This window comes from Ammodytes marinus (genome assembly GCF_949987685.1).
Source record: "Ammodytes marinus genome assembly, chromosome: 10".
NCBI classification, from domain to species: domain Eukaryota; kingdom Metazoa; phylum Chordata; class Actinopteri; order Uranoscopiformes; family Ammodytidae; genus Ammodytes; species Ammodytes marinus.
Window position 1 is genome coordinate 23,203,831 of NC_137214.1, and position 26,761 is coordinate 23,230,591.

The window sequence follows — 26,761 nt, forward strand, 5'->3', positions numbered from 1 at the left end:
AACACACTGCCAGTCTCTTTAAGTGCATTCCCATCAGAGTTAACAATATCTTTTTGGAATGTTTTTGTAGCATTTGCCCGGAGCCATATCTGCTCTATCAGTACACAAACAACTCTCCAAAACAACATCCATCAACTCCGACATAACTGTATGAACTGAAAAAAAATCGACATTTATTAATCTCGAAGATTTGCTGCGTGTACACAAATCCTGTTAAGGTCGTGTTTTTGCATTACAACTTTGAAGGGTTCCTCTCAGACTGTTTAGAGAAATCACTAGAGGAGCCGCATACAAAGCATCCAATAAAAGCAAGTCTCAACTTCTTGAAAGCTCTAGCCACTTTTACTGCCTGACTTATTTAGAATGCCATTAAAATAATTTGCCTCTTTTGGGGTGTGTTTTTTTTTTTTGCAGTATGACTTTGTGGAGCTTTTGGATGGCAGCCGGCTTATCGCTAAAGAACATCGGACCGCAAGTGAACCAGAAACCAGGGCTCGGCCTGATCATCCGCTCACCATCCATCAAGCCGGTTTCATCCAGTACCTGGACTCAGGGGTGTGGCACCTGGCGTTTTATAACGACGGACGGAGCACGGAGGCAGTGTCCTATAACGCCATCATCCAGGGTACGAGGACACACATCTGCTATGCAAAGGCTTGATGAGTGGGGGGATTGGAATGATGATGTGTAATGATATGTTTGGAGGGACTTTAATTTCCTTAAACAGCTGCGCCTGCATTAACAAAACATTTAGGCTCACAGACAAACAAGCTGAGCTTTCAAAACTTTTGAGCCAGAGTACCTAGGCTAGGCAAGGCAAGTTTATTTCCGTAGCACAATTCAGACACAAGGCAATTCAAAGTGCTCTACAGGGGAGCATACAAATACATTAAAATGTAGACGTAAGAAAATATTTAGATTGCATTGAAGACAAATTGTTAAAAATTAAAAGAAATTGCATTTTAAAGACAATAAAAACCTTTGCAAATAAAAAGTAATTTAGGTTAGGAGGGAGATCTAGGTTTCTTTTGTTTGTATTGGAGTGTAGTGGATTATTGCGCTCTGGATATAATAGACCATACAAGGCAGCATTGATCCTTCTCTGCTAACATCCTCTTCAGCGTTCTAAAAGTTTGGCAAATTTCCTTGTGGGGTTTTGAGGTAGGGGAAAAAAAACATTAAGGTTGAGTTAACACTATTCTTTTCTATTTCCTTCGGGGAGTCCCATTGATCCGGCTCCTACAACTAACAAAAGTATTGATGTGCAAGGGGGTCAAAATTGCCTTGGTCCGACACTCTTGGCTCAATGAACATCCAATACATGCCAGAGTAATAAGAGAAAAGTTTGCTCGTCTTAACGCCCATCAAAATGAGGGTTCCTGCATGGTCTTTTGGGGTTGCCCTTTATGAGCGATGGTCTGTTGAATGAACACAAGATCTGTCTGTAGCATGTGTCAGATTAACTTCAACTCAGGGAGGATTTCAGCTGTAAACACTCAGGAGATTGCATGGGCTTGTGTGGGCATGATCAGTCATTCAAGAGGGTTTGAGAGGGAAAGGATGAGGCGGTGGAGACGGGAGGAAAAGGAAAAAAGAAATGTGTCAAGGAAATGGAATTATTTGGTGTAATATAAAATGCCTGTGTGGCTTTTACTTAACATGGCTTAGATGGGGAACACATTGGGGGCTGCAGTATACATGTTCTGGAGGCTTAGACCTTAGTGGTACATGGACAAATAGCTGTCAATATATGCCATGCGTGATGCGAGGACTTCAGATAAGGTATGCTTAAAAAGATGCCTAGATTCATGCAGGGAGGAATAGATTATAATCTCGGTGTGTCTCTCAGTATTTCTCAAAACTGTACACTTGTCAAATGTTAGACTAATGAGGGATTTCAGATTTGCTCTTATATGAAAATCTTTGAGGAGATATTAATAGTTGGGACTTTGCTCATTCTGCTGTTCACCGCAGAATCTGTCACGGAGTGCACACACAACTGTTACGGCAACGGCGAATGTGTGGCAGGATCCTGTCACTGCTTCCCAGGATTCATCGGGCCGTACTGTTCCAGAGGTAATTATTGAGCTCATATATATTATGATTCTTCCATCCACTCAGCACATGGATATTTAGAGAGTTATTAATATAAAGTGTCAGTGTCAATAATATGTGGTCATTAAAAAAGAAACAGAAGAATTGTCCAAAATATAGTAACTGAGTCTTGGTGACCTTTACAACCTGAGAAATCCATCATCAGTCAGGGGGCTACTGTCTCAGTAACTCTGACTTATCCATACTCTACCGAGGTGTTTTCATTTAAAAGTGATTAAATGGTCTTCACAAAATTTATAGAAACCATCGTGTAATGTGGGTTACCGAGCGCCAACAGATTAATTCCTTTCACTTCCGCTTTGGTGTGACGGCAAAAAAAAAAACTCATTGATAAGATAATGTCAACATCTAAGAAGATCATGTGACATTGTCTTGAGGGGGGGGGGGGGAAGTAAATTGACACCATTTGGGGTTGAATTTAAATCCTTTAAAGGTTCACTATGTAACTTTAAGTGTGTCAGATTAGTGAACATATTCTAAGGTCTATCCTCATCTTCCCTCACAGGAACATGTGATCCCTGGAACACTGTTTGAAGTTAAAAAGCTTCCTGAAAAGTTACTGTTTCACTGTTGTTGTTGTTGTTTACAGCAGCAGGGCCCACAGTTTGCTTTACAAACATATTCTAGTATGACATTTGGTTCCAGGTGCCTCACAATAATTCAGTTTTAATTTATGATGATATGATTATTCAATACTTAGAATTATATGTAGAGAAAATATGTTTTGTAAACAAACTGCAGGCTCTGAAAATATTAACAAATTCCCATTCCTCTGAAACTGCATAGTGCAGCTTTTAAAACCTGTGGTGTGTTCCTTTAGCTGCCTGCCCGGTCCTATGCAGCGGTAATGGCCAGTACACAAGGGGGCGCTGTCAGTGCTATAGCGGCTGGAAGAGCACGGAGTGTGACGTTCCCACCGCGCAATGTATCGATCCCCAGTGCGGTGGACATGGACTGTGCGTGGCAGGCAACTGTGTGTGCAACGCCGGACACAAAGGAGCCAACTGTGAACAAGGTAAATGGAAGGAGAAGAAGAAAAAAAAATAGCTTGTTCCCATTGGAACCCAAGCAGCTAGTTGCAACATTGGCTCCGAGGGAAATCGACACAGTCCATTGGTTGAAACAATCTCTGTTTTCAACTCCACCGAGCGGATAATACTTTGGCTGGTTTGTTATTGATACCGTGTGCATAAATTAACTCCCTCTTTAGTGTTCAGAACCACAGATACAGCGTACAAGCTGCAACAGATTGTGCAGTGCTCATTGTTGGCCCAATCACCTTTGGGGAATGCTCCGCAGTAGAAGACACCTGTTAAAATGAATCCGTCAATGGTGATCTGTTCCACCGTTTACTGAGAAAGAGCTTTATTTTCTCCTCTTTGTTTTTTTCCACCTCCCCCTCCTTCACTTCGGTGCATTGGTCTTTATTGATCCCCGTGCGGACGAAAGACAATTATCAGCTTAACGGATCAGATTAACGTGTGCGGTTGACCTTCCGTGTAAAAAGCTTTTTTTGGAGTTCCCAAAATGAATATATAGGGAGGCAGTTGAAGTCCCAATATTGAATTGGCTTAGGTAAATGGTCAATAATCCTTGTCCCAGTAGATATAGAAATGCACAGGAGTAATCAGCTCCCGGGGGAGGATGAAATAACAATGTTGCAAATGATCCCTTGTTAGTAATGGGTTAATTGCGTTGGTCATAATTGCCAATTATTAACCAGTTGATCAGCAAATTGTTAATAGTAATTGATTATATCTGTCTAGACACTAATTATGCTCCTTTTTTTTCCCAGTGCCTATAATGGAGCATAATTACGCTTGTCAGTACATTGGAAATGGCCTGTAATATACCATAGAGAGCCTAGTTGAACATAGGGAGGAAAATTACTAGCACAGGCACTGCTAAACGCCACAAAAATGGTCAGCTTTTGCACTGGAACACCTGTACTCACTCAGACAAAAAATGGATGGATGGAAGAGTAAAAGTGGCCAGGGTAAAACAAAAAAAAATAAAAAAAATGGGAGGGTTGATATCCTGTCCAAAAAAAAAAGTGATAACCTAACAGCTCTGTGGTCTTGGCTGTGTGTGTGTGTGTGTGTGTGTGTGTGTGTGTGTGTGTGTGTGTGTGTGTGTGTGTGTGTGTGTGTGTGTGTGTGTGTGTGTGTGTGTGTGTGTGTGTGTGTGTGTGTGTGTGTGTGTGTGTGTGTGTGTGTGTGTGTGTGTGTGTGTGTGTGTGCGTGTGTGTGTGTGCGTGCGTGTGTGTGTCCTCCTCAGTGGACTGTGCAGAGCCCTTGTGTTCCAGTCATGGAGCCTGTCATCATGGTGAGTGCCACTGTAACCCGGGCTGGGGAGGGATCAGCTGTGAGATCCTGAAGAGCACTTGTCCAGAGCAGTGCTCCAGTCACGGCACCTTCAACACCGACTCGGGAACCTGCGTGTGTGAGGCCAACTGGACAGGGGCCGACTGCTCCATAGGTCAGTCAACAGCTTTCACTTTCTTTGTTCATCACTGGAGGAAGCTACAATGTGTTATTGTCTTTTGCATGTGACATTGGACTGCAACCGTTATTCTCATGGTTGATTCCTCTGCTAATCATCACCTCGTTTCATATTTTGGTCCGAAAATTGTGAAACGTATTGTCCATGACACTTTCCTATAGTTGACCTCTTTAAATAGCTCATCCTGTCCCAAATTCAAGCCCATATACGAATAGATTATTATACTAATTGATTTATCAAATATTTATATCAGCTCTAGTTTCAATATTCTGATGGCAACTGAGGTCACACAAGTTGGACTTTTTTTATTCTAGGGATTGGCTTTAAAATAATTTAAAGGCATATTAATCAACTTTGAGATGTGATCTTTTATTTAATTAATTTGTGATGCCATTATTTCTACTGCACTCATTATTGCAAACAGTACAACATTAATAGTATATAATGCACTGCATTGGCACCAAGTTATTGGCACCACATATTTGTGTATTTATTTCTAATAACCTTGAGTCTGTTGCTGTGCACATACACTGCAAACACCAGGTGTCCCACAACAGCTGGTACAAACAAGCTGTAGGTTGAAATATAATATATATCTCAATTCATACAGAGCATTATGTTAATATGTGCTATATGAATTAAGTTGGGGGATAAGTATTCAGCTTTGGAATAAAATAAACTGTCAAATATATGTTTATTATAAATGGCAGTAAAACTATATGATATATGCTTTATATAGTTAGTTTTTTTTAACACATATTAAGGTAATTAAAGCTGGGGTGGAGGATTTGGGGAGAAAATGGCAGTTGGGCTAGAGATTCGAATTCAAATACCTCAACCGCTCCACTTGTTCTCTTTGGTCCCTCCCTGACACGCTCTACACCCATAGATAGTAAATAATATGGATGTAGCATCCGGGCTGACCTCAGTTATTCACACGGCATCCAATAATCCTGGTTTGAGCGCGTAGCCAATTTGTGAGATTTTTAACGTGTTGAACTGTTAATACAAACTCTGTATTTACTTAAGCAATTTCATTGGTCTATCTATGTGAGAACAACAATATTCAATGTATTCTACACGACACAAACATGCTTGAATGCCTCAGATAGTATCAGATCTTCAGCAATGGAGTATTCTGAACATGAACAAACCCCAAACAAAAGCCTTCACGGTTATGAGGAGACATACATCTGATAGCCATGAGCCTAGATGCCTAGAACGTGTTGTGAAACAAAATAAAGGACTCAAGGGCAAATCTCAATCTGGACTGCTGCTCATATTCAGTTCATTCTTGTTCTGTTGCCCGAGAAGTTAAACAAAATAAATAAAAATCTGCGATTCATCTTACTTCAAGAATGACAAAAATGTATATTGTTTACCAGGCAATGTGCAACACTTGTTAGAGGTCTTGATTTGCTCAGTAGTTTGAATCTGATGGAACAAAATACAAAAGTGCAACTGCTTCATTATGTTTTCTGATGAAATAAATCAAACTGGGTGTGATCACATCCTTACAGTTTTTTTAGTAATCAACACCAGTAGCGCGTGTTGATTCGGAACAGAAGAAAATATGTTGACAACAAGGCTTCGGCTGCACGCGTTACTCTTGTGCAACCACCAAGCATATGTTTTCCTTTGTCAGATTTAACGCAAATGTGTCTTTTAAAATAGACTTGTTTGTTGTCGATTTGTTTTAAAAAACCTTTCCCAAAAGGGCCAGTCAATGTATTCTATAGCAGCTAAAATTATTTTAGAGGAGGAGAAACAATGGTGTCTTCGCATCTGCTCCCCGGAAAAAAAAGCATTTCTAATTGTTAACAGCTTTGTATTCATAAGGGTTTGCCTTTTGGAAACAGGTAGGCAACATGTTAGTTCAAAGGCTGGCCCCTCCCATCTGTTATCTGTGCATGAGGCCCAGGTGATTTATGTGCTGTTCACCCACTCGGAATGGACTCATTCTGCGTGTGTTAATCCCACAGAGACACACAATGGCCACACTCAGTCGAACAATTAAAAGCGGAAGTTGCAGTTAATGTCTGTCGTGAAAGGCTGTATTCCGGGTGTATTTCTTCTTGGCTTGAATTCAATTGAAACTCAAATCGTAAGGAGGTAGGACGGTGCGTTCCAGATACAAATGGGGAGTGCAGATCTTTATTGAAGCAGCATGCAGCAGCCGGGTTAGCTGGTGCCCAAGAAGAATGAAGGATTGTGTTTGAGGAACGGGGAGCGACACAATCCTCTCACTCTGGGGCTGATATCTCAGGATAAGGTCAGTAGGAACTGACTGAGACTAGCCCCTGTCCAAAAGCAGGGGAGTTTACCCACCTGGTATGGGTGGAGGTATCCCCCTTTAATTAATGCTGCGATTCTTCTTCAATTAAATACACTTTAATTAACAAGCGGTTTGCAAAGGATCGACCGCCCACAACCCCCTCTCTCCGGCTCCAGTCGTGTTAAAGGCAGATAAACACTTTTGCACTAATGAAAAATTGATTGCATAGATTCTATGCGAATGAGGTATCCCTTTGGATTGGAATGACTCCCCTCCAGAGGCATGCTTAATATTCTACAGTGTCGGCTCGACTTAATCAGAACCATCCAAGGTCTCTCAATCGAAGGAAAAACTCTATTCGGAGAGAGCTGGAAACAGACAGTTAAAAGGTAAAGGGGGACTGTGGGGAAAACAGTGGGGATAGGTTGGCTTAAGAAAAATACATGAACAAAATGAGTAGATATTTCTTTCGATGACTTGTCACATTTTGAGGCAGCAGAATGATGTCTCTTGGATAATTGGCTTTTCTTACAGGCAGTACCAAGTTTTTATAAAAGTCACACACTGAGTTTGTGACTTTTGATGGGATACGTCCCTTTTTATAATTGTCCTGGAGCATCTAGTTACTTATTATTTGAGGACACACTCCAGCTACTTTACTCTAGCACAGTGACAGCTATCAACAGCAGAACGCATTATGGCTCTCCTTTTGGAAAGCTTTGATAGAAGCTCTTGGTTCCAGTAAATGAACATTTCTCATTCTCTTTACAAGAGCAGCTGCAGCCTCCTGAGTGTTAGCCTGAGCCCGGTACAGACTGACTAACTTACCACCCGTGGATTCAGTCTATTTGAATTGAACTTTTTTTTCTCAAATAACATATTCATAACAGCTGCTCTGCCGTTTCTGATGCTCCACACTTGAAGGCAACATGTCGATCTAACATCAGATTACAGACACAAGAACCTGATTAAACCCATAACCCCTCGCCTCGATCTGCCAAGACTCCATGAAGATGAGCTTGTAAAATATCTGAACACTGAATTCACATTTGCTGTGCTCTGAGTTTTACACCGTTTGAGTGATGACAGGTTTTGTTTCACGAGTGCAAGTTACTGGAGTCTTTGATAAAAATGTGTTAAAGTGGCTGCAGATACAGACATTCTTAGAATAATTTGTATGGAAAACATTTTTTTTTTTAGTTCTCCACTATTATTTATTCATAATTTTAACAAATTATGTTTTTATAAGCTTTGATGACATTTCAGATGGATAAAAGTGGTTGTTACACTGATTGGACCCATTTGTTGTTAAACTAATTGTAGTCCTCCAGAATGCATTGCTGAGTAAATATGACATACATAGATAAAGGGAATCAGATATCATCCATCCGCCATCATAAGGACACTCAACAATGCGCACATGAGCGTTTCTTATTGATGTGCTCTTTGAAGCTTTATCTCTCTAATGTGCCTTCTAACGTTTGAATTGGTTTTGAATGCGGGCTAACAGTACCGTGTTGCTGACAGGGGAGGACGTGGTTTACACAGTTAATGTCAAGCATTGCGAATTTCAAGGGATTTTATTATCATCTGAAGCCACACACACAACTAATAACACAACTCTACATCAAGATTAATTTCATCCTTTTTAGTACATTGTATAGTATATTGGGATTCATAAACCATGAGAAAGCAGTTAAGTCCCTGATATTTTCTCTTAAAATCCCCTTTACTGTATTGCAGTCATTTTAAATCTTTTTGAGGAAATATTACCAGAGGCAGCAGTTTTTCTTTAGACATAAAACATTACAATTTCACGATTTCTTTTCCGCAACCCATTTCTCAGGAATACTGTTGAAAACATATCTTGTTTACAGTTAGACTTGCTGGCCCACTTAAACCCGCATGGAGCCCACACCACTTCTCTGTAAAAAATCTGAGCATTTTTTCAGCAGTGTGGCAGATGCATCTATACTCAGAATACAAGAATACACCATAGTACAGAAGAGAAAAAGCAGCTTGTTATCACTGAACGGAAGCAACATGTCTCTCTCTCTCTCTCTCTCTCTCTCTCTTTTTTTTTTCTTGCTACAGAGGTGTGCGTGGTAGACTGCGGCCCTCACGGTTCGTGCATCAGTGGCATGTGTCAGTGTGAGGAGGGCTGGGCGGGGCCAGAGTGTGAACAGAGGGACTGTCACCCGCGCTGCATCGACCATGGTGTCTGCAGAGAGGGCAAGTGTGACTGCCACCAGGGCTGGACCGGTGAACACTGCACCATTGGTAAGCCACACCACGGTGACACACACTCACTAACTATGTACGCCTACATAACACACACACTCTTGACAGAAGGGCACCAACTACAGACAGAATCCGTTTATGGACAGGCTTAAAAGGGCAACGTCGGGACTCGGGAGTGTGAATGTCAGCATTTTTTCTTTTTTTTTGCAGTTTCAAGCAGATTATAACACACCTCTGTTGCTGCCTATACCAAACAAGTGCTCTGTGCATGACAGGCCAGTGATAAGTACTTGCTGGTGATCTTTTGTGTCAGCGAAGTAAACAGTAAACAGCAAACTGCTGTGCTTCTGTTTTTCTGGATAGCTGTAGGCTAGCTATTATTTGACACTATAATTACTTGTTACCCTGCAGAATAATATTGCATTTCATCAAAATGGTATGATCACCTTATAAAATGTTGTATTTCTTTTTAAATTCAGAGAGTTGTTTTCACATGTTTGAAAAATTATAACTACATAATTAACGTAATAATATTAAGACATTTTTTAATTAATTTAATAATGTGTGTATACAGTATATATATATATATATATATATGTGTGTGTGTTATTGTATTGCTACTTTTACTTACGCTACAACTAAACATATTGACAGTTCAGTTTTTCCACTTTGTTACTGTTCCGTTGCTGCTTCTGAACGCATCACCTCCTGTTGAGCAAAAAGCTTTTCTAGGCCAGACCCACTGTATCTAACACCAGACAATGCGGCAAATGTAGAGGTTTGAATGAATTGGGAATAAATTAAACTCAAAGCCAATTATTGTGCTGTGGAGAATCAATGTTAAAATGCTGCATATTTTTTAATAATTTATACCGTTAAAGCATCTCTCAAATGAGAAACCTTGATATGCTTTTTTACCCTGCCATCGTTCACTGTCCTTCTCCCTTCTCGAAATATCTCTTCCTTTTTTCAATTTTTTCAATCATCCATTTAGCTATTCCACCTTCTTGACTGCTGAAGTGATGGCCCCCGTATTAGCGAGTCAAGGGCAGGTGTTTAGGGAGGCAGAGAGCCGCATGTAAGTCCTCTTTGGGATATCGTTTTTCTGAAATGCCGGTGCTTCACCTGGCATTAATGAGGATAATGAGTTCTGAGATGTCACCTCCTATTGACCTTTAACTTAACCTTCCTCGACACCGCCCGCCCTGTCAAAGGTCCTGTAGTTAAACCCTGACACGCCTCGTCACACAGCATTCGCCCAAGTGTCATCTCCAAAGACCCTCTCCATGAACACATATTCCCTTGTGCAACAAGAGATCTGGCACTCCAAACTATTCAGCCCCTAATTATGTATTTACAAGTTCTCTCATCAGCAATCCACCGGTCCACAGCACAGTGTGTAGATATCTGTCTCTAAGAGGGAGGGGGGGGAGGGGTTCAGTGAGGGAGTTGTTTGGGGTCAGACATTCCTGATGTTATTAATCTTTCCCTCCACCTCCAAATTTTCTCTTTCTTTAACTTCCTGTTCAAGGCGAAACCATGAGGAAAGAAACTCTTTGCTTTTGGAGGTGGCTGGGATGAATAGGCAGTGTGTTCTACCTTTTCTCGAAGGAACTGCGGGCTTATTTTGTGAATAACTGCCATTTGCACAAAGCGCCTCTTAATCACATTACATGGCCGGCGCTTGAATAGAGAGACTTCCTCGGCCATTCTTTTGTCGCGAGCAGCATCTAGATCCTGTTTTATATGCAAGGCTTAAACCCATTGTCACTGCTTTTCTCAGCAGTGCAGTTTTATGCCGCTATAAGGTGTTTTTGATTCGTCTTAGTGTACTACTGCCGGTATAAATTCACGCGAGTCGTTGGAGTCACCGGAGTGGGGATGATGGCAAAATTGAAAAAGAAAGAAAAAAATTTGAATTTTAGTGTGCTGCTTCAAGATGTGATACTCTTATTAGACTAAGGGTGACGAGACTCCATACTTCCTGACAGAAAGACAGGAAAACGTTTTGAAGGGGGACCGGATAAAACTGGTTCGTACATTCTGAAAACAACAGTTGGATATTTGGAGAAACAGTGTTCTCTGCCTTGTGTTAGAAAGCATGGCTTGAACAAGGCAAAGCAGAGTTTTAATTATGAAGATTTAAAATGCTGTATTCATGTGTGTTGCTTCCCATGGACAAAGTCATCACTACCACAGAAAAATGTGGTGATTTTTGACCATGTGTAATTTTGACATCTTCTTTTAACACCTACAGTCTAAATTTGTCATATAGCTGGATTTTTTTCCCTTCCAGACTCTAGCTATAGACTGTGAGTCCACTCCTTTAACTCTGCAGTTCCTGTCTCTTTTGTGTCTCTCTCTCTCTCTCTCTCTCACTCTCTCAAACCAAATTTCCACTTGTTCTCCCAATTTGCATTTCTATGCCTAACACCTACTTCTATCCGTTCTCTCTTTTTCTATTTTATGTCTGTATGCCATCCAATCTGTCTCTCTCCAACTCCCTCTCGGCTTACATGTATAGCCCTGGATTCCAGAGTATCAGGTAAAGAAAATGAAGAAAAAAAAACTTTTCACTTTGCAAGATGTTTTTTTTATGATCCAGCTTGAACACCTTTAAAAAAAATAAAACAATAAAGTGAAATCTGTATTAAAAAGAAAAGAATGGCAGCTTTCCAGTCATATCCTGCCACTTCGGTTAGCAATAGCCTTTCAGCCCAATCACGTAATTACGCACAGACAAAAGATTGAAATTTAGAGCCGGAGCTAAAACGTGGCCAAGACACCAAAAAAAAATCTTCCAGGAAAAACACTACCGAGCTCTACGATAGCTCTCTTTATTTTTTCCACATCATTTGAACCAAGTTGGCAGTGAGTGACATCAGTTTAATGGCCCCCCAACTCTTTTCCACGTTGTGTGCTCCCTGTTAGTTACAATAAGTCAATGTGTTTGTCAGTCGTAGCTCTCTGCCACCACAGAGATAAGTAATTTTCCTTTTTTTCCAAATGTTTTCCTTTCCTCGGTTGTGTAATAGGAGCAGTCAAGATAGGATATAAAGGTAATTTGAACCACTATACCCCCCTAAGGGAGATTGTCACAAACAATCCCTCCCTGCTCTCTGTCTTCCCTAGCACGGCGTATATATACACCTGTTTCTATGTCCGAGTCGATTCATAATGTTTCTGCTATGTCCCCTCATTCTCCTGTTCGTCTGAACCAGTCTCACACACACACCAGACTCCACGGTCCCTACCTGCTCCCCTTTCCTCGTCTTAATTCCCTGTGTCTGCCAGATTAAACGCCCCAAAAACTGGTGTGGTTTAGTCATGTTACGGCTCCCTGTCTTCACCCTCCACTAGACGGAATGCAATCTGGCAGCAAGTTTGCTCTGTTTTTCTTTTGTTTTTTTTCTGTTGTTAATATATATATTGTAGATCCTCCCTTTGTACCACACTTCTTCCCCCTATTTTCATACTGTATATACTTCCCTTTTCCCTTTGATGTTGCTGTTACTTCACATGAGTGTTTCGAAAACATCTGCGATATTCCTCATTTTAATTTATTTCCAGGCGAAAGCAATGCACTTCCAAGCCAACACGTGCCATTCTCAGCCTCTATGTTATAATATGTTATCACAATGTGCTACCTGTCTGTACTGTGTGTGCGCTGAAAATAAATCCAGTGTTAATACACAGCCTAGGCTCTGTAAATGTACGTTTTGCTTGCTACGGTAGGCCCCCTTTGTTTACATACACTTTGTTCACATACCCGTTTACAGAGCCAAGGCAGTGTATGAACAACACTGTATTTTATTTGAAGTGCACACACAGTACGGACAGGTAGCACATCGTTAGGAGAAATTTACTGATTTTGACAAAGTGTTTTGACAACAAGCGTTCTCTGGAATGTATGACTCCACCTTTTAATCTATCTGACCAAAAAAATAAATAAAATTTGGATTTGGCCCCAGGGACGCCCATTGATTTGAAAATCACACTATAAGAATCCACGCATCCGAACAACGAGTCAGTTGAACTCAAAAAGAATCATTCAAACTATGATGTTAACACCAACAAAAAATTGCCCACGCAATTGCCATGAGGATTTGACTCAACAACATGCTTTCACATTTGCCTTTCATTGGCTCTTTTTTAACTCAGCAGGTTTCCCCCCCTCTTCTTTTATTATCCCATCACATTTCACTTTTTAGAGGAGCTGCACACGCTCCCGAAACTCATGTGAAACGACAACAAGGCCTCACACCCTCCTTCCCTCCCTTCCCCCCATACTCCCAGTCCTGTCAGAGGTGCATTGTACTGTATGTATCACTCAATACTGTCTTTACCATGTTACTGTCCCCTGTCCACTCTGAAATGCCCCCGTTGCTCTTGTCTTCCTCCCCCCCCCTTCCCTCCTACATTTCCCATGTTCCCTACTTGCTCTGCGGTTTTGACACGTACATGATGTGTTGACAGACGGCTGCCCCGGGCTGTGCAACAACAACGGGAGGTGCGTTCTCGATCAAAACGTCTGGCACTGCATCTGCCAGTCAGGATGGAGAGGGCTCGGGTGTGACGTGGCCACCGAAACGCTCTGCTCCGATGGCAAGGATAACGAGGGAGGTAGGACGTCAAGTAAACGCCTTGTACAAATAGCCCCTTAGCTGCAGGAAATGTGTATACCGTATGTGCGTCTCTCATTGTGCGAGACAGATCATTTGCTTTGATGTGGCGCCTCGGTGACAGTGCAAAAAACAAAACAAATCAATCATACATAAAACATTGTTGGACAGAATATGCTAATCAGCATGCGCTAAAATATGCAGAAGATGAATTATAAAGAGCAGTCAAGACTATGTATTAGCAGTCTGGAGGTGGATTTTGTTAATAAAAGGCTCCTCAAGCCTGATCAACAGAGTCAGAACTTTTAGAGTTCATAATACACTAGGTGACATACTTTGAAGTAGTTCATTCTGTCATGTTAGCTCAGGATCTCTGCTGTCGCTTTAAGGTCACCTTGTATGCAAAATGCACTTTTTCATGTTTTATTTTAACATTAAAATGGCCCCCGGTGTGACTAGAGACTCCCACATATGAGAAAAACAGCAACCCTCTCTCTTCTTTTCCTTCTCCGCCTGTTCTAAAAATATGCGTTCAAAAACACCAGTCAGATGTCTGTCCTAGTATGACATCATAAGGGTAGAGGCCACACCCCCCTTAATATAAATGAATGACAGTCACATTCAAGCCATTGCCAAATGAGTGGACACAAAGTTGATTAAGCCTATCAGCTCCACAAAACTCTGCATCTTTCAGTATAGCAGCGTTAACACACTGGTGTCTCCCCCTGATACTGGCACAGGAGCTCTGAAAAATATAAAAGAAGTTCACAAAAAATATTTCAGTTGTTGATTCTACTGCTATGAAAAAACGTACCGCAGAAGGTATAAAATCCATGAACGATCACCGAAGGTTTACCTCATGTAAATGTGCCGACAATGTTGTAATTACTCAGAATTCCCAATGGGGGGGAATTCTTATAGCTATAGTGTGTAACAAAAGTTAGGCACTATAGCTTTAATGAACTTACAAGTCACATGTGCATCACTAGAGCTCAACAGTGTAATGGTGATGATGCTCAAATGTTTTCTTAAAGAATCCAGGTCAATGTCTCACTCACTGTCCCTCCTATGTTTTTGTTTTCCTCAGACGGGCTTGTGGACTGCATGGACCCAGACTGCTGTACTCAGATCTCTTGCCAGGGTCAGCCCTACTGTCGCGGCTCCCCTGACCCGGCTTCCATCGCCAGCCAGGGTTCAGCCACACAGCCCACATCCAAGGGCTTCTACGACCGAGTCAGTTTCTTGGTCGGCCCTAGTGGCAGCCACGTGATACCCTGGGATAACCCCTTCAACAGCAGGTAAAGCTCCTTAAAGGTACACTATGTAACTTTTGGGTCTGTCAGAGAAGTGAAACATTTTCTAAGGGATACTCTCATAACTGAATATACAAACTGAGAGGAAAATGTGATCCCTGGAACACTGTTTGAAGTTTGAAAAGCTTCCTGAAAAGTTACTGTTTTCACTGTTGTTGTTTACAGAAGCAAGGGCTCACAGTTGTGTTTACAAACATAGTCTAGTCTTACATTTGGTTCCAAGTGCCTCAAAATAATTAAGTTATTATGATTTATGATGATATCATTATTCAATACTACAAATTTAAGTAGTAGTAAACTAACTGCAGGCTCTGAAAACTAACTGCAGGCTCCCTCCCCTGAAACGGCATATAGTGCTTTAAGGAATTTCATGACAGCCATTTAATCATTTGGATCACGTTAGCTGTTTGCAGAGCCATTAACCAGTTGGAAGAGACACCTGTGTTTGTGCATGACTCTCCAAAACGTCAAAGACTCCCACATCTCTTAGTCTTAGTTTGAAGTCACAGTGACGAGTGTGTGTTTACAGTGGTGTCCCTGGCTGCCACAAACGATTATTTCAAGAGCATGGCTTGTTCCCCTGCTATAAAAAGCTCTTACAAGTGAAAACATAAGGATTAGGTTTACTTACTCCCAAGATAACAGGGCCATGTGGTTTTCCCCAAATTGAAAAAGGAAAAGCCCGGGCAAAAACTTTCACTGAAGAGACCATTTTCATTGCACATTAATGTATATATATTTTTTGATCATCGTCGGGCTGCCCATCAAACAGTTTATTTGACTTGAATATCTAAGACCGACACACTTAAAAAGACTCCTCTTTGATTTTTTTCTTCTTTTAGAAAATGTTTTTGAAATAGAAACTCACATTAAACCGGCCCCGTCTGCAAAGCCACAAGTTAATGGTATTCTGCACTATAACATCAAAGGGCAAATGTGTTTTATTATTTTTGTTATTACTGTGTCAGACATTTATTCTGTATAAGTACATCTAAGCTCTCTATGATAATGCACATTTGATACATGTTCCACTTTGGAAATGGGCTCCTTATATACAACCTGCCATCTGGTGTGTTAGATTTTAGACTATTGTAAAGTGTTTTAGTAGTGTCAGTAGTGTAGTGCCCTGACTGAACTAACTATTACATGGAATGCTATGAAACGTTGCAGTATGAATCTTGCTGACTTGAGAGATCTTCTGATATTTCCTCAAATGCCAGCAGCAGGTTGAAAGTGTTGGTTTGGGTAAAATATGCTGATGGACGGAACATTTACATGTGTTCAATACTCTGGTTAATGATTTAATACTTGCTAAAACTACTGTAGTTTTGGTTTAGTGCCAATTAGCAGATTTATTTTTTTGAACTATTTTAAAGAAATGTAGGCTTTGATAGACATGAATGAAACCAGTTACGTTCTGGTGTTGGGGCCTTTTTTAATGTTTGCTTTATTGAAGGTAAAGACATTGATTCAAAAAAAGTTTGATGTAAAGGAAGAGATTGAGGTACATCATGAATAGATTACTCGTCTTGATCAGCGTGCAAACGGAGGAGACATTTTTTTTAGGGAAAAACCTCAGCACGCTACCACATCTGTTCAGAATCACTGGGTAGAGTTTGTTTTGTGACTGATGGAGAGGAAAATGATTGCCAACTGTGTGCAGAAGGCTTTGGGAATATTTCCTCCAATAGTTTAAAGTAATCCTTATGTAAATAGCATGCTTTACTGAAAATATAGAATGAGGCAAACCTCCCCACCCCCCCTCCCCCCAGCCGGGTTCTCAGTAATCCTGATCCTCATTGTTTTCAGCTTACTGTCGACTTCATGTCTGGCGGTGGCATTAGCTTTCCTGCTCAAAATACTCATTTGCCTTTTTTTATCTCCATGTAGAAGTTAGTTTTTATAGACTGGGAGACATCACGGTGCATTTGTGAGGATCTGCTAAACATGCACAGTAATGAACCAGACACAATGTTACTGTATTACCCTTTTTTTGTACTTATCTGATCAGCACAAATGGTGAATACACAAAAGGTTTTTTTTAGATGAAGTACAATTTAGTAGTGGCAAAGTTTTGTTTGCAGACAGACCCATATTTCTCTTTCAAACGTTTTTATTTGAGGTTATAGCGTGAATAATTTAGCGGTGCAGCCTTTTGCAGCGTATACATTATATAAAAGTCTCTGAAACGCTGGAATAATGCCAGAAACGGCATCAAGACTTCCAACAGCAGCGGTTGGGGAGTGTCTGATGTCTGAACGGTACAGAGATGGGGGGGAAACGGTTAGAGGTCGTAGACCTATCCTTCTATTCTTTTTAAGAATCCTTTGTGTAAGCCAAGAATACACCATTTCAGCGCGCTCAGGTTTCAGAAACTTTGGCAGTAAACTTGTCCCTGGTAGAAGCTGGGAGAATAAAACATGTGTTGCGGTTCAGTCCCCCCGAGCTGTATCGCATGCCCCCTTTACAAGTCTCCCATTGGGTTTTCAGATGGTGTGTTTTTTTAATTTTATTACTACAACCAGTCTCAGAAAATGACAGATAAGAACGCATGAATTATATGATTCATTTCTTAGGAGGTGTTCAGCAGGTGGTGGTACGACTTTGGCATTTGTTTTGGGGGTTTCGACGGCTCTCACAGCATAAGCCTTCTTCCAACTCTCCAGAAGATTAATGGAGACACAGGGACAGAAAGAGTGAACCTTCGCCGGGGCTCTTTAAGTGGCCTTGTTTCCCGCGTCGGTAAATAAAGAATGGGGGGGAGATGGTAGTAGTACCAGGCGTGAAGCAAGCGCAGATATAACAGCGGCTAAAGCTGTGGATCATCCTTGCCTCATATATGTAATGACCCGCGGATAAAGTGGCCAAATGAGACTCTTTTTTTTCATTTCTTTTTTTGCCCACCGATCACAAATGCAGAGAGAACAATTTAAACTGTCTCTCTATGGTTGAGAAGTAAAGGGGATGATTAAATAGCTGAGAAATACCATAATGTCTCACCTTCTCACCTTCAAACAAAAGGAAGCCGACTTTACAAATGACTTCACACTTAATAGGAATATCCGGACGGGAAGCGTTTTTTTTTTAAGCTGAAGGCCCAGCAGAATAATGGCAGAGGAAATCGGAGGCTTTAATCATGTATGAACCCTCTTCCCACATCTGTGATTTATGGAGCAAAAAAAAAATGCTTAAGAAAAATACAGTTTTAAGGTGCAAAAACCAGAGGAGTGAGGAGATGCTGGCCCTTTTGACCAGAAGCGAATCCATTTGCCAGCAGGGGGAAAAATCCGGGTGTGAGTGAAGTGAATGAGTAATGCTCTCTCCCATGCCCAGACTATAACTACCACAGAGGTGCTCTTAAGTGAAGCATTTAACGCCCACACCTGCTCCAGTGGCACTGCTCTTAGGCCAGCAGCAGGAGATGCTGGGTTTATATAAGGCCGCCAGTTGTGAATGCAGGTAAAAAAAAAAATACTGATGGATAAGAGAGCCTTTGTTCAGACAACCTGTGCTACATTCAGGGGGGGGGGGGGGCATGTTTTTATGCCTCCATAAAATACCTACTTTTCACTGTTGAACATTTACGACTTCACCTTTTCTAAAAGTGCGGTGGCAATTTCTTCTGTATTGAAACAATTTTTTTTTTCAAATAACTTTTCTTTTTTTGACAGTTTGCCTCTAGCACTGAATTTTGTTGTTGTTCTGAATCCCTCATCGAGTGCCTCTTGACATGTCAGCCTTCGAGCTTTGCCAAGCTTCTCGAAACAAGAGGGTATCTGTAACCGAGTGGAGGAGCTTGTTCTAACACAAGTCTTGTTGATATATTGTCTTTCATCACAAGTGTCACCACATACAGTTATCAACGCTAGCGAGCAGAGGACGACGCTATGACACTGACAATAAGCTCTCTTTTTTGAATAGTGCTTTCTCGAGGATAATCACGCTCGGATCATCACACCCTTTTGAATATACAATTTAAGAGGAAATTCTTAACTGGGTAAGGTCACAGCGATAACAAAAACTTTGAATATTCCACTCGGGAATCTCGTCTGATATGCCAACTGTCTCTATTTTACATAAACTAGGTTGGTATGTCTTAATAATTTAAGTGTGAATCCTGCTCCCTAGATTATGTGCTGTGCTTCCTCCACTCTTATAGCTTTGATAACCCACTCTTTTTTTTTGCGTGCTGCTCTGGCCTCTCAAATAGAAATTTCCCAGAGTTATACACAGCTTAATGTGTTGTATCTTCGAACGTCTCTTACTAATGGTGCTTTTAATATAAATAGGGCTTAAGTGTTGGGAGAAACTCATGCATTTCTGTCTCCTTATGGAATATAAATGCTGCAATACATGTGCAAGATGTCGCAAAACAGTTCTTTATGTCTGGAAAACCTCATCCCACTGGATTCTGGGCATTTTAAAGGGGTAAACAGAGACAGAGAGGTGCCTTTTACTGTCATATTTGTTTCTATGAATAACAACCACTGACTGTGTGTGTGTGTGTGTGTGTGTGTGTGTGTGTGTGTGTGTGTGTGTGTGTGTGTGTGTTTGTGTGTTGCTAACAGTCATGAAATCACACATACATCCCTGCTGGTTCTCCATGTCAAAGGGATGACAGTTGTCTTGTATGATGCCGCCGGCCGACACTGTTTGTTAACGCAGCCCTTTCTGTCTTTCTGTTTGCCCACACAGCCTGGCGTCAGTCATCCGGGGTCAGGTCCTCACGGGAGACGGCACACCACTGATTGGAGTCAACGTGTCTTTTCTGCACTACTCGGAGTATGGCTTCACCATCACGCGGCAGGATGGCATGTAAGGGAGCCTCTCTAGTGCACACACACGCATCAGTAGGTGCAGCATGCAGGGGGACACACAGCAAACCATTTGCATTTGTCAACAACTGATTTACATGTCCAAATAAACAACAAGCGCTCTCTGGTCATAAGCCCCTCAGCCCTTTAGATTCAACCTTTTGCCTTTTCAACCATCTATTTTTGGCAAGGACTTCTGTTCCCAGACCAGTATGGGAGAAAAAGCTGTAGAAAATACAGAAAAAGAGGCCCAACTGTGGGGAGAGTCGTCCTGGCAGTGATCCAAAGAGCGCTCAAAACAAATTGAGACAGCGGCACATTGTGCCCTAGAACAATTCCTCATGCAAATGTCACACAGTGGTGGAGGCCATTTTGAACCAAGCTGTTTAAAATGCATTGAATCAGCAAGGGTAGAATCAATCTGCCCGCGGTGTAGTAAAACATGGGATTACTGTCTGACCTTCTCCTGCTGTTACCGCAGACGGGCCCTTAATAATGGGAGTGCAAACACATACAGCACCGACGTATGTCACATATTTTACAGGAGTGGTTCACCTCAGGCTGGAGCTTTACTTTTGCAGATGCTCGACATCTGAGATAGTGAACCAGTCATTCATATTCAGCAGACAGACAGCGGCTGTGTTTATGTATTGCCAGTGTAGAATAAAAGGCTTATGAGTGGCAGAGAATTGTACAGCTGTTGTTATGAGGCACAATTATTTGGGTCCCCCAGATAGCTGCGGATTAGCTGATTTCTTCAGATATTCCGCCCTGTAACCCCTCTGACAAGGAGCGTGATAAATGGTTTGGGGATAATCACACTTGGTTAGCCAACAGATCTGCTCAGTGTGTTAAGAAGGGGGGGGGGGGCAGCATCAAAGCCTGGCCTCTTGCAGCTGTGAGCTCCCCACTGCCCAAAGTGGAGAGAGCTTGAGACGGAAGCTGTTTTAGGTCAGCTGCACAGCTTGGCTATTGAGTGTGTGGGTGTGTCTGTGTGTCTGTGTTTGAGAGTGTCATTAGGGGTGTGGGCGCGTGCCTGAGAGGGTGCACTAGCATTGGAGTCTGTGAGTGAGTGTGTGTGTGTGTGTGTGTGTCTTTGTGCACGTGAATGCATGCAATGTCACCACGCAGATGCTTAACCCCCTGGGTAGCGGAGCTCGCCGAATATATAGAGCAGCACTTCAAAGACTCGCCCTTCATTTCCAAACCAGTAACTTTTCCCTGAGTAATGTCGTACTAATTAAAAGCAGTTCACTAGAGAAAACTCAGGACTCAAGACTCCAAGCCAAAATCCACCGTAAAGTGTCATCTTACACCATGCCTGGTTAAACAGAAGTCATAAATTAGATTCAGTGAATGATAATATTATATGGAGGCAGCACAGAGGGAATACACTTTATAAGGGAAAGTTCTCTCTTCCATTGAAAGAGCATCATCAGGCTTAGTCCTGAAATAAAATGTACTTTGTACTCTGCTACTTTGTACTTCAAGAGAACTTCCAGTTCACTCTAAACCGATGCTTATTTACACATTCCTGGCCATCATACGCATCAATAACAATATTGTAACATGGCTAACGAGATCTCTCAGATGAGGCAGCCAACACGAGAAGTGACAGGAGAAGAGAGGAATCAAACGCCCCCACATCCTTTACAGGTTCAACTTTGACCTAATCTTTATTTTTAGTCGTTGTGTGTTTGCATAACTTAAACATAATGGATAACGATATACAATAGAGCTCAATTGATGTGTGCAGTAGAGAATGGAAGCCAACAGGCCCACACAGTCCTCCCTACTATGCTTACAAAGGTTTTGCATTTACATTATCACGTATCGGACATCCATGTGATGATTTCAATTGTTTTGTTTTGACAGCAGGTCACAAGAAGTATATTTAATTGGGACCATTTAGCATGGACACCCCTGGATTTTTGTTTTCCCCTCGCGTCCCCCCCACTGTTTCCCGTTTTGGTCGCGGGGTTTTGTCTTTCCTTTTATCATGCAGTATGCTTATACAGTATTTTCCTCTCACCCTGGGGAGTGACATTCATTACTGATGTTACATGTTTATAAATGTATATTTAAATACACAGCTTTTTATATGATTTAGGTGGGAGACATTTCATCTTTCACGGCTCATTATTTGAAACTTCACTTTTTACTTTTTCTGATGAGTTCTTCAGGACAAATAAACACATTAGCTCTGAATATAAATCTTAAAGCTATTACCTTTGTGAGCACAATGATATCATTACAACAACAACAAAAATTGCCAAAAGTATGAAATTAAAACCCAAGTTATTATAAACTAGAAGTCTCTGCTGATAGTATTAAATACTACTATTTATTGTTATAAAACAGATTACCCAAACTGTGTTTGTTTTTCGTGATGTCATGATACAGTATATATATATCTTTTAAGGTTTGACCTCTTGGCCAATGGGGGTGCTTCTTTGACGCTTAGCTACGAGCGTGCCCCGTTCCCCACGCTGCACCGCACAGTGTGGCTGCCCTGGAATGTCTTCCATGTGATGGACACGGTGGTGATGAAGCGAGAAGAGAACGACATCCCCAGCTGTTACCTGACTGGTCTGATCCGGCCACACCCACTCATCCTGGCCACGCCCCTCTCCACTCTGTACAAGACCTCCCCAGAGGACAGTCCCATTATACCCGAGACCCAGGTCAGTCAACTGCTGTCACGCAAATTAGATTAGCAATACACAACACTGTTATGGTCAATTCCAAAACCCGGTGCTCCTATCTGATCATTTTTGAATGACATTAATCATTTCAACCCAGGTTTGATGTCAACATTTTACAAGCAGTGGCAATTGCAAATACACAGTAACAATATTGCTGTTATCTTCCTTTTACCATGTCTCTGCTCGCTCATTTTAAAACACAGTCAGATTTGTTTTCCAGTTTGCCTTTGGGCTTTGATTGAATTGAATGAGGCGTCTCCCCCAAATACTAAGCCATGAATTGCCTAGCAGTAATACTGATAAATTATTCGAGCATATCGCATGGACGTAACATGCCTCCGGGTTTGGTTTGTATCCATTTTGGCTTAAAATCGGAGTTGAACATCCCTAAATCCAAAATCTGGGTTTTCACCTTTGGCTGTTGAAACTCTTTTTTTCCCCTTTTTGTTAGATTAGAGTGAAAATGAATCTGAATTTGGCGCTGCTGCCTGAGCATAGTGGTATTGTTTTTTTTATAGTCAGGTAAAAACCTGGTCAAGAGCTGGGACTCAATAATAGAACTGGACTCAAAAAAAGTTAATGTCAGATATTGGAGTTACTACGATCAAGTAAAAATATGTTGTTTTTCATAGACTCAAATAATGAATACATTCGGATGAAATCAGAGCACATCCATGTTTGACTGTGCTGCACCGAATATGACATGATTAACCTGTATGTCTAGGAAAAAGCCTGGCCAACACATAACATTTCTCATACCTGGTTGAACTGCTTTAAACTTGTTATACTCTAATACGTGTTCATCTTTACTTCAAATACCGGCTCCTGTTACAGTACTCAAGTCTATATACCCCACACTGTGTACTTGGCACCAGTCTGACTTGGCTAATTAAAATAGGTTCTTCATGAGCAAGTGGCCATACCAGGGAGTGACCTCGACCTGGTCTACCTGAGCTCCAGAGCAGCTGGCTACAAGCCCATCCTCAAGGTGCTGCTGACCCAGGACCGGCTCCCCTTCGGCCTGATGAAGGTGCATCTCATGGTTGCCGTCAAAGGCCGTCAGTTCCAGAAGTCTTTCCCCGCCTTCCCCGACCTCTCCTACACCTTCATCTGGGATAAAACAGACGCCTACAATCAGAAGGTCTTTGGCCTGGCAGAAGCTGTGGGTGAGTTAGTAAACCCTCTGTGAAGCTGCTGCCCCTATGAAGATGTAATGCAAAGGCGTATGGGTTCACTGCTCGGATGCTCGTCGTGCTACTTTCAGGCGATATGAACCTTGGTTGAACTTTTGAAGATTGATTTTTTTTTTCTTAAATTGAGGATTATATAGCCTGGGAAGAGGCATTTGTTACCATTTGCAATACAGATATAGCAGGTGGTGTGAAATCCAGAAATCCCCCACTGCTGCATTTCTTCTGAAGGCCGCTTCTCTTTTGCTGACTTCTTTGTTTTGCATGTATGATATATCAGCAGTAGTGCGCTGACTAAAATGTTGCCTATGAAGCAGTGGCCTGAAAAAAAAGCAGTCAATAGTCACATTAAAAAGTAATGAAAAATTATAGCAGAATCTTTTACCAGATCATAAAAGAACCATCTTCATCTTTATTAAAATAAAACCTTGTGCAATATACTGCATTGGGGTGCACTAACTATATGTTCATGGTGTCTGTTACTAAATGCATTAGCGCTCACATCGTAATGTTTTGCAGAAACACTCCTCAAAGTGTGAGGGATTTTGTTAAGAAGGATGAATGTTAGAACCCTCCAGCTCATAGAAAACCTCACAGCCCTGACTATCAATGGGGTTCACTTATGCCTTATGGCTGCGACCATATCAAAGCGTTTATGATATTTACAATAATGTGCTCTACCTGTGCCTTTATTTTTTAAATAATTCATGCCACTTTAAACACTATATTCCGCACAGCCGTGGTTTATTTGCATTTACACGTAGATAAAACACAATCGAGAGGAGAGAGCATAACATATAAAGTGTGCAGGCGAAAGACACAGAAACCCCACAGGTCTTCTGAAATCATCCCAGCTGGAGTACAATGACAGTCAAAGAGAGAGCGGTACTCGCAAATTCAGAAAACGGTCACAACGTGTGTTCAGCGTCTGATAGGCTACAAGCCTCATTGCCACTCTTAAGTGTCAGGTATGCAGGTTGAAACCTTTGCTCACCATAGGTATCTGCCATCATTACTTTCAGTGTCAGTGGGATATGAATACGAGTCCTGCCTTGATGTGGTGCTCTGGGAGAAGAGGACGGCGGTGCTGCAAGGCTATGAACTGGATGCATCCAACATGGGAGGCTGGATGTTAGACAAACACCACATATTGGACATTCAGAACGGTAAGAAATGCTCATATACAGTATACGGTGTGTGCACGTGAGGTGGGGGGGGGGGGAGGGTGGCCTCCTGGGGTTACAGGCAGGTGGTCTCTCTACCCTGAGTCACCGCAATAAATACTTGAATCAAAATGAAATATGGTTCGTCATCCCATCTGCAGATAATAGAGGAGAGTTTTGAAGGGCCGATCATTCACAGTAATGATGGAATAAATCAGTGACTTAGTCACCGGGGTGCAGGCCTTCGCTAATTTTCCACACCACTCAGCTATTTTAGGAAGAAGAGGGCCTTCAGCTGCTCACCATGGCTCGCGCTTTTGATGAACAGGCGTCATGTTTAATTCCTCGAATGAATTCCATAAACTAAATGAATTTCTTGCTCTGTCATCAATCAGAATGCCGTTAATCGCCCAAGTACAATAAATGGACATGAGTTTGTCTTTGTCGTGACGGTGCAGTGACATGACAAAGTGGACCATGTATTATGAAACTATAAAATACACATATGGGATTGAATGGTTGCCGGGTTACAGTACCAAGACATCCACACACTCCATAACTCCATAGTAAGAGAATTTAGTGCTATGTTACAACTGTGCGAGGCAGGCAGTATTATGACTGCAATCATCAAAAGTAGGCCTCAGGGTAGTGTGCATTGTCAGTTTTGCCAGGCCAGTGTTTTGACATTAAACCCACTGCTGCTCACAATCGTTGTTCTAGTTGTCCAACACAATTTGTGGTCCTTTCATCTCGGAAATAGTCAAGGTTACATTCCTAGCCTTCTGCAGAGTCCTTAGTCTTTCACTGTCAGATTGGAGTTTGTGAGTGGCTTAGCTCTTTGGTAATGGATTTAGTTGTTTCCTTATCAAATGTACTCTTTTATTTGTAGAACTCCAAATGCCCTTACAGCTGCACAGTCCTGGTTGTACAGATGGATGGACAAATAGATAACACCAAATCGGACTTCAAAATGGCAAAGAAAAACAAATATAGGATTTCATCGCTTTAACTGATTATGCTAGATGCTCGCGTAAAATACAACTGCTTCTGAGAGGCAAGTAATTATACCTTTACTAATGGTTTTCCCTGTTTCAGCCAGATTCTTGTGTTTTTGAGCCACAGTCTGGAGACTTTGTTTTGTTTCCTCGAGCGATAGCATCGCGGCTGAGGAGCCTAGCATGGTTATGATTGATTTTTTTCTTCTGATTCATCTTTATTTCTATTATGCCCGAAAGGAAACATACAGCTGTCACAGCCAATATAATGTGTAAATGTGGACCAGTTGTTCTCAATCTATCTTTTCTCAGTGTTGAGGTTTCTATACAGTCACATAAAAGGTTTAGGCAGATGTGTTTGTAACTTGTGGATCATTCTGGGAAGTTCATTCTACATATGTTTGTATGTAGAATGAACTGTGCCGAATTAGTGTTAATAATGTCTCCATTGCCATTGTCAGGTCAAAAAATTCGATTTTAGAGTCCATTGTGCAGAGGAAATTATACCAAATGTCATCCCTCTGAGTAAACTTAAAGAGGACCTATGATACTTTTCGACTTTTATGACCTATATACGTTGTTATAATGATTTATAGTCATGTTTAACCATACTAGAGTATCAAATAATTACGTACATGCATTTCGACGTATTCCCTGCTGACCGTCTGGGGTGGCTATGCAGAGCACTAAAAACTATGGCAGCCGGTCGAGCCGAACTTGTTCAAATTTCCGGTATGTGTGAGTCACGCTGGGATCGTTTCTGTCATGTCTCCATGTATGGTAATGCTGCCGCTCAGGCAAGCTACGGCTGCATGCCCCCACCTTC

At 41.6% G+C, this 26,761-nt stretch overlaps 1 protein-coding gene across 1 annotated transcript in view; it reads left to right on the forward strand.

Annotated features, from left to right (window-relative positions):
- Positions 1-26,761, forward strand: part of LOC307256128 (teneurin-3) — a 126,509-nt gene that overhangs the window by 73,590 nt on the left and 26,158 nt on the right. The window contains exons 6-16 of the mRNA XM_080035008.1: positions 415-625; positions 1,975-2,076; positions 2,936-3,130; positions 4,393-4,593; positions 8,987-9,172; positions 13,610-13,756; positions 14,843-15,053; positions 19,764-19,883; positions 22,305-22,566; positions 23,486-23,753; positions 24,800-24,943. Coding sequence (XP_079891134.1) covers positions 415-625; positions 1,975-2,076; positions 2,936-3,130; positions 4,393-4,593; positions 8,987-9,172; positions 13,610-13,756; positions 14,843-15,053; positions 19,764-19,883; positions 22,305-22,566; positions 23,486-23,753; positions 24,800-24,943 — 2,047 coding nt within the window. The remainder of the gene's footprint in view (positions 1-414; positions 626-1,974; positions 2,077-2,935; positions 3,131-4,392; positions 4,594-8,986; positions 9,173-13,609; positions 13,757-14,842; positions 15,054-19,763; positions 19,884-22,304; positions 22,567-23,485; positions 23,754-24,799; positions 24,944-26,761) is intronic.